The sequence below is a fragment of the Tympanuchus pallidicinctus genome, unplaced genomic scaffold (genome assembly GCF_026119805.1).
Source record: "Tympanuchus pallidicinctus isolate F22 unplaced genomic scaffold, pur_lepc_1.0 scaffold22, whole genome shotgun sequence".
Lineage (NCBI taxonomy): Eukaryota > Metazoa > Chordata > Aves > Galliformes > Phasianidae > Tympanuchus > Tympanuchus pallidicinctus.
The window spans coordinates 14951980-14966333 of record NW_026294739.1 but is presented as its reverse complement, the minus strand read 5'-3'; the positions used below and the strand labels follow the sequence as shown (position 1 = coordinate 14966333).

Here is a 14354-nt window from a genome sequence, read left to right as displayed (position 1 = left end):
AGGCACACCAAAATCTCCGGTTTAGTATCCCAGCTCTCAGCTTGCACATAGCCAGTGCTGTGAGTGACACCTCCAACCAAACCAATTGCTCAATGGGACGTTTCTGAATATCAGATGCAAGTCAGAATGAAGTGCCCGCCTTCTGGCATTGGTTGGATGTCAATGTGATGGCAGCTATTAGCATATTGCAGCATAGCAATGTATTAAGTATGCTCAGAGGTGGAAACGCTCTTCATTTTGCTGGAGAAATGTGGTAGGGAAGAAGGCTTGGATGTGACACGATTCTCTTTGGGAAGTGTTAAGTAGAACAACAGAGTCAGTTTAACAGATTAATAACAGCTTTCTCTGTGACAGACTAGTTTGGAGGTGTGAAATGGTGACTGTGATGCTATTATCCCTGGTTTTGTTTCTGCTGGGTTTGCAGTTCCTGAGACTGCAATGGAGAAGTCGCCGGTTTCCTCCTGGCCCGATCCCGTTTCCCATCATTGGAAGCATGTGGTGGGTAAATTTTAGAGCTGACCATGGGAGCCTGAAAAAGGTATGTGTTTGTGGATGGGAGAGAAGGGGCAAAAGCTGTAACCAATGATGATGGCTGTCGATAGGCTGGTAATTGGTTATGAGAACTTCAAGTGGAGGAAAGAGGGTCATGGAAGTTAAATGTAGTGCCTAAAGGAGTCAAATAAAATCTACAGGCTCCTGATATTCAGGTTAAAGACAAATGGAGGATTTCAGCATGTTTGAACCTGTTTTTCCAACGTTCTGTATGTAAATGTGTAATTTTGAGTAGTTCTAGTTTTTTTGGCTGAGGAAATGAAATGAGTTGAAAAATGTAACTGACATTGGACAGCTGAACTTTCATATGAAACCTAATGTGAGCTGTAAATACCCAGCCAGGAGCATTTCCACAGTCATTATTATCCCAAAGACAGCCCTATGTGTTAAAAAGAGCAAGAGCAGCTGTTCTTTTGACCGTTCACATTACTGTGAATAGTGGGATCTCAGAGCAGTGCCACAGCTTTACTCTCATGAATGTTCCCATCACAGAACAAAAGCATTTTCCCCTCTTCATTTCCTGAACCCCAGGGTAGTGCCGTGTTGGAAGAGAAGACCTCATTGTGTGTGCATTTTGGTTGATGTTTCTCCAATGGTTTTTTTGGTTTGTTTGTTTCTTTTTGCATCAACTAATGTGCAGCTAGCAAAAACCTATGGGAATGTCTGTACCCTGTGGCTGGGCCACAAACCCGTCGTGGTGCTATATGGCTTCAAAGCAGTGAAGGATGGTCTCACCACCAACTCAGAGGATGTTTCTGGGCGGCTACAGACCCACTTGTTCAACAGATTTTCTTCTGGAAAAGGTGAGATGCATACATCTGCTGAAGGACTTTGTCTGCTGACAAGCTCTTAGTTCCCTGTTTACCCATTCCATTTGTTCATGAGAAACAAAATAAAGCAATTCTGCAGCATTCCTCAGTTGTCTCCTCCACCCCACTATCACACGTGTGTTCCAGAATCTTACCAAAGCAGCAGTGTTTGTACTTGCTAATCTAATTTATCCATTATTGGTGTCTAAGTTCGCGCCTTGCTTTGAAATAATCCATCTGATGCCTTTCAATCCTTCATCTGGAGCTTGAGGAGCAGAGGCTGAAGTAATTTTTGAAGCTCTCAGTTGCTTGTTTACACAATGGCTGCAATGGAGAAAGCATGCACTGAGCTGTTGAACAAGAAGTGGCCCTTGGGGATGTCCCACGGCACTGGAGTTTTAGATGCATTAGTGAGACTGTAGGTGCAATGTGTCCTTGTTTAGAAGTTTTTATTGTGCTATTGTTTACATCAGGCACTGATGAATTTTGGTGGACGGAGGATAGAGTTCTGTATTTGAAACAGGAGTGGTTCAACTGGTTTCCACCAGCCTCGTATCCATGCAAGCATAGGAGAATGAGAACAGGAAACCTGCAGACCTCTCCAATGGGCTCCTCAGAAAGGTCTCCAGGCTTTGAGCAGCTTAGTGCGAGGGACCATCGTATTTCCAGGTGGTAGAAAACTGAACGTACTGTCGGCTGAGGAAAGCTCTCTGCCACTCCTGCAGTGGTGACACAACATCTGTAGGGAGATGAGACTGTGTTGGCAAACATAGCTTGCAAGCAAGTATCAGCGTTGCATGAATACTAACATGGCATCCAATTGGTTCTTGATGGCTGAAGGTATCCTGGTTTCAAATGGTCTCATCTGGAAAGATCAGAGACGTTTTGGAATTGCGACTCTCCGGAAACTGGGAATGGGGAATAAAGGGATGGAACGTGGGATACAAACCGAGGCCCGGCACTTGGTGGAGTTCTTCAGGAGCACAGATGGTACGGCACCGAGGTGGTCGGGAGCGCGGTCGTGGTTTTGACACGGCGCGTAGTTTGTGCAACACAGAGGGGAAAGGTTATTTTTGCTCCAGAAATAAATAGCACAGGGGATATCTGTGACAAAACCTCATTGTGAGCTTGCTTTCAGAATAGCAAAGCAGCTGGTGTTTTTGTGACCAACGCTTCTCTGTGTTTGCAGGAAGAGCTGTTGACCCTTCCTTCCCCATCGTTCACGCGGTCTCCAATGTGATCTGTGCTGTGGTGTTTGGGCATCGTTTCTCCCTGCAGGATGAGACTTTCCGCCAGCTGATGGAAGCATACAATGAGATTGTGGCTTTTGGGAACAGCTACGTTTACTATGTGAGAAAATGGCTCATTTAACATGCAAATTATTTAACTATTGAACACGATATTTATTGCGCCGTGGGGTAATAGTAATTAGACAATTTTTATGCCATAATAATTATATCATTATATATTGTCAGAGTTATTGCAGTATTTAGTGCGCATTAAATGCTGATTTTACAAAAAATACCGACCGTGAACATGAATTGAATTTGAAGTGCTTTGGACTTGGCATTGTTTAACCATTATATTAATAATTTTTATTAGAATTTCCCAGGAAAGGAAAGTGCTTGGGATGTTGAAATTTCTGAATTCCATTTCTGAAACTGCTATTAGAAAGTTGAAAAGTGATATTCATTGTACTGGAGTAAAAGAGATTGGTTTTTTTCCTATATATTGAGGTAATATATATTAGTATTGACTGTATCACCGTTAATGCATGCAAAACAGACCTGTCTGCAAAACGAGATTCTTCTGTTGATGAATTAACAGGGCAGATACGAGTTGAGTTATGCAGCAAAGGTAGGAATCCAAGGTTGAAGCTGACTCAGTAACTCATCACTAAAAATGTCTGCACTGTATTTCTGTATGGCCTTGCTTGTGTTGTATAACTTACAGCAGCTGTGTTGAATGCTTGCTCCACAGATATTTGAAGTTCTCCCATGGCCTTTAGGGCACCTCCCAGGACCCATACGAAAAATAGAATCTTGCTGTAATTTTATTCATTCTTTCATAAGGCAGGAGATCAAAAGTCATAGGGAGAGATGCAGAGTGGATGAGCCAAAAGATTTCATTGACTTCTACCTGGATCAGATGGAGAAAGTGAGTAATTTGTGCTGGAGTTGACGCAGATGCTATTCTTATGGAATTCAAATACGAACCTTGAATAGCCAATAATCTGTTTCAGAAGTGTAAAATAGTACACTTGTTATTTTTGTACTCTGGGATCCTGAGGGCAGGGTGTGCAACGGGTGATTTTAAAGATGCAGTTATTTAGCTGGATTCTGTGCTATTATTTCACCTTTCTCATTGACACCCGTAGACTAAAAACGTCCCAAATTCTACCTATGATGAAGAAAACATGTTGCAGTCTGTTTTTGATCTCTTCCTGGGTGGCTCAGAGACCACCGCCACCACTCTACGTTGGGCACTGCTCTACATGGTGGCTTATCCAGACGTCCAAGGTGAGTCAGAGACACGGACATGGAGATGTGTGGATGTGGTACGGAGGGACATGGTTTAGTGGGGACTGCTGGTGAGAGGCAGATGGTTGGATGGATGATCTTGGAGGCCTTTTCCAACCTTGGTGATTCTGTGATTCTGTCTTTCAAGAAGATCAATTGTCTGTTCTACAGATTTATTTTATTTATTTTCTTTAAGATCACCTTTTCAAGGTAGTCTAAAACCAAGCTTGAGTTTAACCTATTTCTCAGAAATTCTTGTTTAATTAATTTGCTCCCCTTCCTTTAACTATGAAGATCAATATATCTATTGAGCTCGATGATCTAACCACAGAACTTAAAATTTGGGAAATATCAGATTGTAGTCAAGTAGCACCTAAATAGTTGTATTTACATTTTAGGATATAAGAAGTATAATTTATTTACATATTTTATTTTTTTCTGTTACTGCTAATAATCTGAAACTGAAAAGACAGCCATTTCATGCAAAATTCAACATATAAAGTTGTTGTGTTGGTTTTTTTTTTTTTCCTTCCTAGAGAAAGTCCAAAAGGAGCTGGATGCTGTTCTGGGTTCTTCCCACCAAATCGGCTACGAGGATCGGAAGAAACTGCCTTACACAAATGCTGTGATTCATGAGATCATCCGCTTTAGCAGCATCATTTTAATCACCATTCCTAGACAAGCAGTGAAGGATACAACCCTGTTGGGTTATCAGGTTCCGAAGGTATCCTGTCTGTCATCTTTGGCCACATCTTCCTGCACAGCCCTGCTCTGTGCTCTCCCTTTGCCTTGACAATTAGGAGTTAAAATGTGCTGCTCGGTTTGCAGGGTGCACTGTTTTTCATTTCTAAATCTATCAAAGCTTGTCAGAATTGGGAAAATAATTTTACTTGGTTTAGGATAAGAAGGTGAATAACCTCATACCCTTCATTCTGTTGCATTTGCTAACAGAATGGAAAAGGAGGCATGAAGGGAATAAAGCAGGGAAATGTCTGAAGCTGATATATGGAGGTTTCTTCATTTTTTGAAGAAACAAACACACAAAAGAACACTGTAAAAACCTCAACAAAATAGGACTTAGTTTGTGACTAAGCATTTTTTCCCAATAAAAAACTTGTTCTATTCTAACCATGTGCCCAGCACTGCCACAGACTCTATGTGGAATTCATTTGTGTCCTTTTGTTCTTGATGTTTGAGAAATCCAGAGGCAGAACTGAGCCTACAGCGTTTTCCTTGCAGGGCACCATCATCATGGCAAACATAGACTCAACTCTTTTTGACCCCAAGTATTGGGAGACCCCTCACCAGTTCAACCCTGGTCATTTCTTGGACGAGGATGGGAATTTTGTGATCCGAGAGGCGTTCCTAGCCTTCTCAGCTGGTAGGTGTGCTGATAGCCAACCGAGTTAGACTCTGAGTGTGAAGCAGTAATATTTTCCTTGTGGAAGAAAAGCAAAACAAAGGGAGTGTAATGCCAGAAAGTGTAAGGTTCCAGCCTGGTCCGGGGACTGACTGCATTTCCCCTTCCCCTGCAGGTCATCGTGTGTGCCTGGGAGAGGTGATGGCCAAGATGGAGCTTTTCATCATCTTCTGCAGCCTGCTGCAGACATTCAAGTTCACCCCACCAGAAGGAGATAAGGAGATCAACCTGAGCTTTGTCTTTGGGAGCACGATGAAACCTCACCCATATAAACTCTGTGCAGTTCTTCGCTAGGTTGCAGCATATGGTGGATTTGAGGCAGAGGAACTCCCAGGGGTTTGCAAGTGTACTGATCTTTTCTGTACCTTTTGTATTCCCCATTTCTAGATCAAGTTCAGCGTGAATCTGAACTGTTGTGTCACGTTTTTAGGAAGCTGGACCTGAAAAATATTCTGGTTTTCCTTTTCTTGGCATATGGAAAATCTATGTAAACTTTTTCTTATATTTTAGAAATGAAATAAACACAGAAAATTATTAGTGTCTGGTCTTACTTCAAGGCTCAGTAGGAATCCTAATGAGGGAAAACAAACGTTAAAGCTAGGTCCTGAGGGATGCCTCCCATCATTCCCATGCATTTCTATGCATTCTTGCATATTTTCAAACTAAAAGAGAGGAGATTTAGACTGGATAGAAGAAAAAAAATGACAGTGAGGGTGATGAGGCACTGGCACAGGTTGCCAGAGAGGTGGTGGCCACCCAAGGTCAGGCTGGATGGGGCTCTGAGCACCTGATGGAGCTGTGGGTGTCCCTGTTCAGAGCAGGAGGTTGGAGCACGTGGCATGTAAGGGTCTCTTCCAACTCAAACGGTCCTCTGATTCTCAATTCTAGAGTGGGATACAGAAACGCTTCCCAAAGGTGGTGGCTCTGAGTCCCTAGTATGGTTTCATGGAGGAAAAGAGTTGTTCAGGAATCTCTGAATGAGCTGTGCACCAGCTGCTGTGTCTACACAGGGCGGGGAATATTGCTGTCGTTTCTCAAGAGGCAAACTTCTTTTCATGAGCACAGAGGCTCGGAGCAGACCTCAGCACAGCACATGGCTTTCCAGCAGCTGAGCTAATGGCTATAAGCCAGAAAAGGGGAGATCCAGGTTGGATGTTAGGAAGAAACTGTTTACTCAGAGAGTGGTGGGGCTCTGCACAGGTTGCGGAGGTGTTCAAGGTCAGTTCAGGCAGCTTGATGTGGTGGGCAGCAACCAGCCTGCAGCAAAGGCTTGGAACTGGATGACCCAACTATTCTATGAAAAGGAGGAAGTCAAAACTCAGTTGGCAAAAGGAACTGCGCTAGATAAAGATCAAGCAGTAAGCTTGCTGGCACTGGAGGAATCTTTCACTTAGCAGTAATTTGTGCAATTTAACTTTGTGTTTTTAAATAGATCCTGAACCTGTGGTGGTTGCTGTTTTGCAACAAACTTGAGTAAGGAATATTTTGTGCTTGCATGTTTCTCAGCTGCTGCATGTGATACATTAGGCAGTTTGTTCCTAATTTCCATCCCAAGTGCTATGGAGGTTTCATATCATTGTTAAAATACCCAGTACTTTCCTCCGCTGATACCCAGACTTGTGGTTCCCAAATTGTGGCTGTAATATCTGTCATTCTTACTGCAGAAGCAGGTCAGCACTGCAGTTTGATTCCATTGTGAGAGCTCATAACAAATCTTGCTGCCACTTCTGTCCTGTCCAGGATCTTCCTCAACTGTGTGCTCTTCTGGAGCCTTTCTGTCAACATGATGGTACCACATCCCCCAAATCATGAACAAACGGATCTCAGTCAGCATGATTCTGTCTACAGAAGTGATTGCAACAATGCAGCAAGGTCAGCATGGAAGCAAAAGTCTTTCACACCCTAAACCAACAGAACGAAGCCAAAAAGTTTAAGCGTGTTCTTGACTTGTGCAAATCAATGTCCAAACAATTGTGACAACCTGAAGCACATGGGAACAGTCTTAACTTTATGAAAGTACATAGTGGCAAGTAGCAAATGGCTTTCATAAACATTTAATCTCAGTATTTCAAAAAGGCTTACAGGCAGCTTTGAGCTGGTCAGCAAACAAACGTATTTTTTTATGTACGTTCTACCCGCCCACCCTGGTATTTTCAGTAACACCATAATCTTTAGTAATGACTAGTTTGGCATTTTAATTTTGCTTGTATTCTTACTGTATTATTATGATATTTCTCAATTTACCAATTTGAATTTCTCAATTTCGTTTGTTTATGAAGCCTAATGCTCCCAAAGGAAAGTTGTGCTTGGCCAATGGGATGAATCTCTGCAGTGAAATGATCAGCGTGATGGACAGGGAGACAGCAGTGAATGTGGCACCTCAGTAAGGACACTGATGCTGTCCCATACAAGATTGCCATTGATAAATTGTCGAGCTACAGGTTGGATGGGCAGACAGAGGAGCGAACAGAGAACTGGTTTAATGACGGGGCTCAGGGGGTGATGCTCAGTGATGTGAGGTCTGGGTGGGGGCCAGTGACTAGCAAAGTCCCACAGGGGTCACAGTGTTGCCAGCAGGTCAAGGTAAGTGATCCTTCCCTACTGTTCAGCACTGGTGAGGCCATGCCTGGAGCCCTGAGTCCAGTTCTGATCAAAGGCCAGAGCAATGCAGAGTCAGCGACACCCAGGAAATTGCACGCTGTGTTCCTTGCAGAGAAAACTGGCAAAAGACAGTGGTTCTGTTTGGAGTGTCCTCCCAACACAGCCGCTTCCATCACGACTTCCTCCACATGAGAAGACTTTGGGTAATGCTGCTTTTAGAGGCGGGAGTCGTTTGAGACAGAGAAAATGACAATGCCACAAGAAAGGAACTCCAAGTTGTCTCTGAAGTGGATAAGGTTGGCAAGTGTGCAGCTAAGCCATCTGGGTGACCTCCCAGAGTGCCACGTGCCCCAGCTGCAGCCAGGTGAGCTTGACTTTAAGCTGGTGCTGCTCCTGGGAGAATGCCAAAGCAGCACCAGAGCTGCACTGTCCTTGTGGCCTCCTCTGCATGAAGGAGCAGCAAAGCACAGCTCCTCAGTGGTGCTGCTTGATTGCAGGAGGGCACTTGTGAAAGAGGCTTGTGAAGATGTCTTTATTTCTGCTGGAGGCAGTGGCTGAAGAAATTCCTTGTTCTGCTTGATCACCACAACCTCACAGCCTCTCCTACCTGTGCAGCACCCCCAGAAAGCTCTGTTGGTTTTCTCTGCTCTTGCAAGAGGTCCCTGATGAAATCAGCAGCTTTAGCAGGGATTTTTGTTACCGTGGTCTCAGTGTGTAATTAGCTGCATTTGGTATCCCTTGAAGGACCAAGACTTGCTGGATTTGTGGCTGTAATGTAATGGAGCAATGCCACGTGCACGAAAGCAACATGTTATTCTCTGGGATCAGAAGGTAAAGGAAAGTGATAAAGAAGGAAGAACAGAAGTCTGCACATTTTCTTCTTGGGGAGGTACCAGCAGAACAAGATAAATGGATCTGCCCTCTCTTTACGTAGCAGTTTTTCAGAGACAAGCTCGCCGTGTAAATCAGAAGGGAAATGTTAACAGTGAGTGTAGTGCTTGTATGCTTGGCAGCCTCTCTTCTGCTCATGCAGTTCCTGGGAATGCAACGGAAGCGAAGACGGCTTCCTCCTGGTCCAGCTCCACTCCCCCTCTTTGGGAATCTGCTGCAGATGAAGTTCCAAATTCACCACGACATCCTTAACCAGGTATGTATGTTCAGGCAGCACATTGGTGGGCTCATCAGCTGGCTGAAGAATGAAGGCAAGTTTTTGTTTTCTTCTCAATGCTGGAGAGAGATTTATTCTTAACTGTATGAATGTGCAAATCAGTGGGGACCAGTTAAATGTAGAATCGTGGAGTCATAGAACCGTTTGAGTTGGAAGGGATGCTTAAAGTCCAACCTGTCCAACTCCCTGCAATGAACAGGGACACCCACAGCTCCATCAGGTGATCAGGGCCCCGTCCAGCCTGACCTTGCTGGATTTTAGTATGCCAGTTCTCACTTGTGTTGTTGTGACACTCTTTTGTTCTACAGATGGCCAGCACGTATGGCAATATTTTCACCTTATGGCTTACGAGCGTACCTGTAGTTGTTCTACAAGGGTACCAGGCAGTGAAGGAGGGGATGACTGCCCATGCTGAAGAGGTTGCTGGGAGGCCATTAAGCAGAGCCTTCAGGTTTTTGACTAATGGAAATGGTAACTATTATCTTCACAGAGCCTTCTGATAAATTCTAACCGTGGTTTTGGAAACAGTGCCTAATGTACGTGGAATATAGGTTAATATTTCCATGAGGTTTTATGAAACGTCTCTGTTTGGGTTCTCTTGTAACAACAATGGCAGAATGCAGCTGTGGCAGGAGTTTCTATATGGGATATAAATGGCAAGACTGCAAGGAAGGAGGAAGGAAAGGGAAAGAGGAATGCTACAGATCTGCTGGCAAAAACTGAGAAAGATTAGCACGACAGGGAAACATCTTTGAAACATGAACAGTTTCAATTCATTCATCCATAAAGCATTAATTCATTATGGTCCTAGGTGTTATGTTCTCTAATGGTCATCTCTGGAAGCAACAGCGGCGCTTTGGGCTCCTAACAATGAGGAAATTAGGAGTAGGGAAGCAAAGCCAGGAGTGTCAAATCCAGGAGGAAGCCCATCACCTGGTTCAGTACCTGCGGAACACCAAAGGTAATTGCCTCTACCCTTTTTTACTACCAATTATTGCCAAACAGGATGCCAAGGTTCTCTGAAAGGGGTATGTTTTCCTTATTACCACTATAAATTCCATTTCCTCTGTCCACCTTGCTGTTTTATTTAATCAACAGCAATGTTTTGGCTGTCTAAAGTTATTTTTACTCATACATTTTGCTGACAAATTGCAATTTTCCATCTTATAATGTAACAGCATGAAGTGGATTTGGTAAAATGTTATTTGGAGTTCAAGAACCGTGGAGATGTGGTACTGAGGGCACGGTGGGGATGGGTTGGGGTTGGACTTGGTGATCTTGGAGGTCTTTTCCAACCCTAATGACTCAGTGGTTGTATTTCTCCAGCTTTCTGCTCAGTAGGAAAAAGCAGAATTGGTGTTAATGGTGAAACTGCTCGCTGTGTTCACAGGAAAACCTGTGGACCCCACTGTGCCTGTTACTCATGCTGTCTCCAATGTAATTTGTGCTCTGATTCTGGGACATCGCTTCTCCATAGAAGATAAAAGATTTCTCCGCTTGGTTGAAGCTGTGGACGATATATCAGCATTTACAAACAGCATCTCATTTTATGTGAGGATAATGATTTTTTATATTATTTTATACACAGATAATGCAAAGGCACCTGGCTGGTTTTGTGACAAAAATGAATGCTGGTGCACCTAGAGGTACTGAAGCACACACTGGAATGTCCTTCCAGACGGCCCGTTCCAAACTGATGTTTGCCCCACTGATGGCAGCAGCTCCCACTGTAGCATCTGGTTCAGTGGACAGAACAATTTGCTGTTGTGATTCTGCGTGAAGTCGTGACTCCAGCTGTGAAAGCAGTGGGACAGACAGCCTGAAACCAGGGCAGATGTACCATTAACCATTTACAGATGGGATCCGCAACGCTGAATATAGGCAAGAAGTCATGTTACCAATGTACATGGCTGGAACTTGGCAGGCTTTGCACCTTGCGTGATTTTTCACCATCTCTCACTAACTGAAAAAGACCATAACTCAGTTCTTAGCTAATCTGAGGGTCAATTTGGTACTTCTGGTTAAAAACAAATGAGAAATTAAAAATCCTTACGTTTTTTTATCCCAAAATAAGGACTAAGAAAACCTTTAATGCATTACCGGGTAGGCAATATCCTTTTGAGGTAGCAGTGAAGATACAGTCATTGGAGTCTTTCATTCCTTTCTTCCACTACCTACAGTCCTATATTAGGATTCAAATTTAGTATGCTGATGTCAGTAACACCACATATCTAAATTACCTCTTTTACAGGTCCACGATCGACTTCCCTGGATTGCAACCTGTTTTCTAACACGGTGTAAGAAGGCTTTGGCCAGTATACGTACTATGAGGGCTCTATTAGAAGAGGAAATTGAAAGCCACAAAGAAAAAACAGATGGAAATCAAGATTTTATTGGTTACTATTTGGATCAGATGGCTAAAGTGAGTGTCTAGCAGCTTCTCTTAGGCTCTACTAACAAATGGGGATTTTAAGTATTCCTTTAATTATTATGGTGTTTAATAGCAGTTAAGGAAATATAAAATCTCTGCCTAGAAAAGCTTATAGTTGGATGAATTAGAGAAAAAAAAAACAACCCAAAAGCTGAAAGTGTGGGATGGGAGGAGGAGGATGAAGTAGTAATGTGAGTAGGTTTGCAGGTAGATTTCTTGTAAGCACAGTAATAGAGCTGCTATTAAGCTCTACTAGCTCTATTATTCTCTAGGTTAAGACACATCTGAGAACACAAACTGTAGAGGGATTTGCAGCAAGAGTGGAAAGCGTGAGTGAATGCATAAATTTGTCATGGTTGGCAAACAGCATGAGCACAGAGGCAGGATAAATTTGCAAATACACTGGGGAATATTAGAAAATGTCTTCGTATTATTCAATAAGGTTTCTTTTTTCCCAGCCCTTCAGGTTTTTGTTTCATTTTTTGCCACTTTGGGTAGTATGAGTGAACATTGCTGTGGTACAAGAAGGTGCTTTGCTTCTCTTTTTGTATCTTGCTCTTTGCCTTTCATGTATGCAGTCTAAAGAAGATGCTGGTGCTACATATGACAAGGCCAATTTGACACAGAATGTTTTTGACCTTTTCCTGGCTGGCACAGAAACAACAGCCACCACTTTGCGTTGGGCATTGCTTTACATGGTGGCTTATCCTGATGTTCAAGGTAAGCACACACAGTTTTGCTGCTTCTTAGAAATCACACACGTTCAAATAGTAGCAGAGCCAATTAAAGAACAGCAGAGAAACGAATGTGTAGTGAATCAGGTGAACTGCATGCATCTGTTTCTTCATACACAGAATCATTAAGGTTGGGAAACATTACTAAGACCATCTAGGCTGACTGTCACCACCATGCCCACTAACCCATGTCCCTCAGTGCCACGGTTTTCACAAAGAATCCTTTCAGGCTTCATTTCTAGGAGATCTTCTCAGAATTCAGGGTGCAATCCATCTGATCCGCTCTAGGATGAGGTTTTTTGCCCCCTGCCCCTCCACTTACGATTGGTCAGACTTCCTATGAGCACTTGATGGGTCTTTGATTTGTGGCTCCTGCTGTTCCATTTGCTCCTGAGTACTTTCCAGCAAAAGGAGACTGGCTGGAGAAAGCAGAGGTAATAAAGAGAAGGGACTTCCCACAGTCGTTAACTAATGGCCCTTCAAAAGACCTAAATTTGAGACTGGAGTGCATGTGCTGAATGCTCACAACCAGGTCTGTCAGCCTCTCTGAGTTTCCTGATGCACAGAATCAATCTAATTCCAATAATCAAGGCTGTGGTATTAATCAGGCCATTTCAGAGCAGAAGTTGCCTTTTCAGTTCATTCTTGTATGATTCTGAGTGAAGACTGAACCTTGCCCAGTTTCTAAACCAGTCTCTTTGTAAAGGATTATTATTTCATTTAGCTGATCCATGTGGGAAGTTGATTTTTTTTCCTTTTTAATATGTTTTTCACTTTACTGGATATAATCATAACTGTAAAAAAAAACCCCAATGGGTATAATTATAACCACAAAAAAAAAAAAAAAAAAAAAGGAAAAAGGGTGACTGTAGTGTTTACAGATTATTGTGCATTTAAAGCTGACTGTTTCATTCCAGAGAAAGTCCATAAGGAGCTGGATGCAGTCCTGGGCAGTTCCCGTTTAATTTGCTACACAGACAGAAAAAACTTGCCGTACACAAATGCTGTAATTCATGAAATCCAACGCTACAGTAATATTGTCTTAATTGCACTTCCCAGATATACTGTGAAGGACACGGAGCTGCTGGGATTTCCCATTCCAAAGGTACTCAACAAGCACGCTGCACGTTTTCTACTTGAAAACCTTGGAAATACGAAATTATTTTCACACTGCAAGATTCTAAATGCAGTGTCTTCATAATCTGAATCTGAAACATTTTCAAGCTTTGTAGCCATAAGTTGCATTAGGGCTGGCTCTAGACGTTCTCCCTTCAGTTCCTTTCCTTTGGTTGCATTTCATCCCTTCTTTATGGAGCTGCTCAAAGCAACGACGGCACTGCAGAAATGACAGCGTAACAAAGAGGAAAATTTAGCTGTTACTCATTCTGCTGCTGAAAAGCCAAGAATACAATAGCAATAGGAAAAGTAAAACCAATGCACTTTAACAGATGAACTCTTTTTTTCAGGACACCATCGTTCTGGTCAATATTGACTCTGTTCTGTCTGATCCTGAAAAATGGGAAACACCTGATCAGTTCAACCCAGGGCACTTCCTTGATAAAGATGGAAACTTTGTACACAGAGAAGCATTCTTACCATTCTCAATAGGTAAATGCACTGAGCAGGGACTGACTGATGTGACAGTAACTAAAGATCTGCTCGCTCCTCAGTGTGAACTGTGGAGGCACCTCCAAAGAGGTATAGAAATACATTCCAGTGTCTTCAACAACTCCAGGAAGAGAAAAGCCCAATTGCAACTGGGAAAGATTGAAAGAGAAGGGATGGGAGGCCTTTTTCTTGGAAAAGATCTGGCTTCTCTTGTAGCAGAGACCCAGTTATCACAACAATAGCAGAAAAATTCATAATGCTAATAAGCCCAGAGCTTGAAAGATAGATAGAAGGTTTTGATAGAAATCCTTTGCCTTCTCTCTCTTTTCCCAGGGCACCGTGCATGCATGGGGGAACTGCTGGCAAGGCTGGAGCTTTTCATCATCTTCTGCACCCTGATGCAGGCGTTCACCTTCACCCTGCCAGACGGAGTGAAAGAAGTCAACACCAAGTTTGTTTTTTCAACTACAATGAAGCCACCTCCACACCAGCTCTGTGCCATTCCTCGATAG

The 14354-nt window shown here is 43.0% G+C and overlaps 2 protein-coding genes across 2 annotated transcripts; both read left to right on the top strand.

Moving 5' to 3' along the window:
* Nucleotides 1–220: 220 nt before the first annotated feature.
* On the top strand, nucleotides 221–5724 carry LOC128081994 (cytochrome P450 2J2-like). The gene is made up of 9 exons (XM_052685805.1): nucleotides 221–538; nucleotides 1193–1355; nucleotides 2202–2351; nucleotides 2551–2711; nucleotides 3342–3518; nucleotides 3739–3880; nucleotides 4417–4604; nucleotides 5120–5261; nucleotides 5416–5724. Exons 1-9 carry the CDS (start codon nucleotides 374–376, stop codon nucleotides 5592–5594), a joined length of 1467 nt encoding a protein of 488 aa, XP_052541765.1. The 5' UTR covers nucleotides 221–373; the 3' UTR covers nucleotides 5595–5724.
* A 3153-nt stretch (nucleotides 5725–8877) lies between these two features.
* On the top strand, nucleotides 8878–14354 carry LOC128082159 (cytochrome P450 2J6-like). The gene is made up of 9 exons (XM_052686038.1): nucleotides 8878–9048; nucleotides 9378–9540; nucleotides 9881–10030; nucleotides 10460–10620; nucleotides 11321–11491; nucleotides 12079–12220; nucleotides 13152–13339; nucleotides 13701–13842; nucleotides 14176–14354. The coding sequence occupies exons 1-9, from the start codon at nucleotides 8878–8880 to the stop codon at nucleotides 14352–14354; spliced, it is 1467 nt and encodes a 488-aa protein (XP_052541998.1).

What these genes read in the sequence shown, in the direction of transcription:
- LOC128082159 (XM_052686038.1), top strand. Translation starts at nt 8,878, where the DNA reads ATGTTAACAGTGAGTGTAGTGCTTGTATGCTTGGCAGCCTCTCTTCTG. An exon ending in ACCACGACATCCTTAACCAG is followed by an intron (nt 9,049 to 9,377) that starts GTATGTATGTTC and finishes TTTGTTCTACAG; the next exon opens with ATGGCCAGCACGTATGGCAA. An exon ending in ATTTGGATCAGATGGCTAAA is followed by an intron (nt 11,492 to 12,078) that starts GTGAGTGTCTAG and finishes TCATGTATGCAG; the next exon opens with TCTAAAGAAGATGCTGGTGC.
- LOC128081994 (XM_052685805.1), top strand. Translation starts at nt 374, where the DNA reads ATGGTGACTGTGATGCTATTATCCCTGGTTTTGTTTCTGCTGGGTTTG. An exon ending in CAGATTTTCTTCTGGAAAAG is followed by an intron (nt 1,356 to 2,201) that starts GTGAGATGCATA and finishes TGATGGCTGAAG; the next exon opens with GTATCCTGGTTTCAAATGGT. An exon ending in TGGGTTATCAGGTTCCGAAG is followed by an intron (nt 4,605 to 5,119) that starts GTATCCTGTCTG and finishes TTTTCCTTGCAG; the next exon opens with GGCACCATCATCATGGCAAA.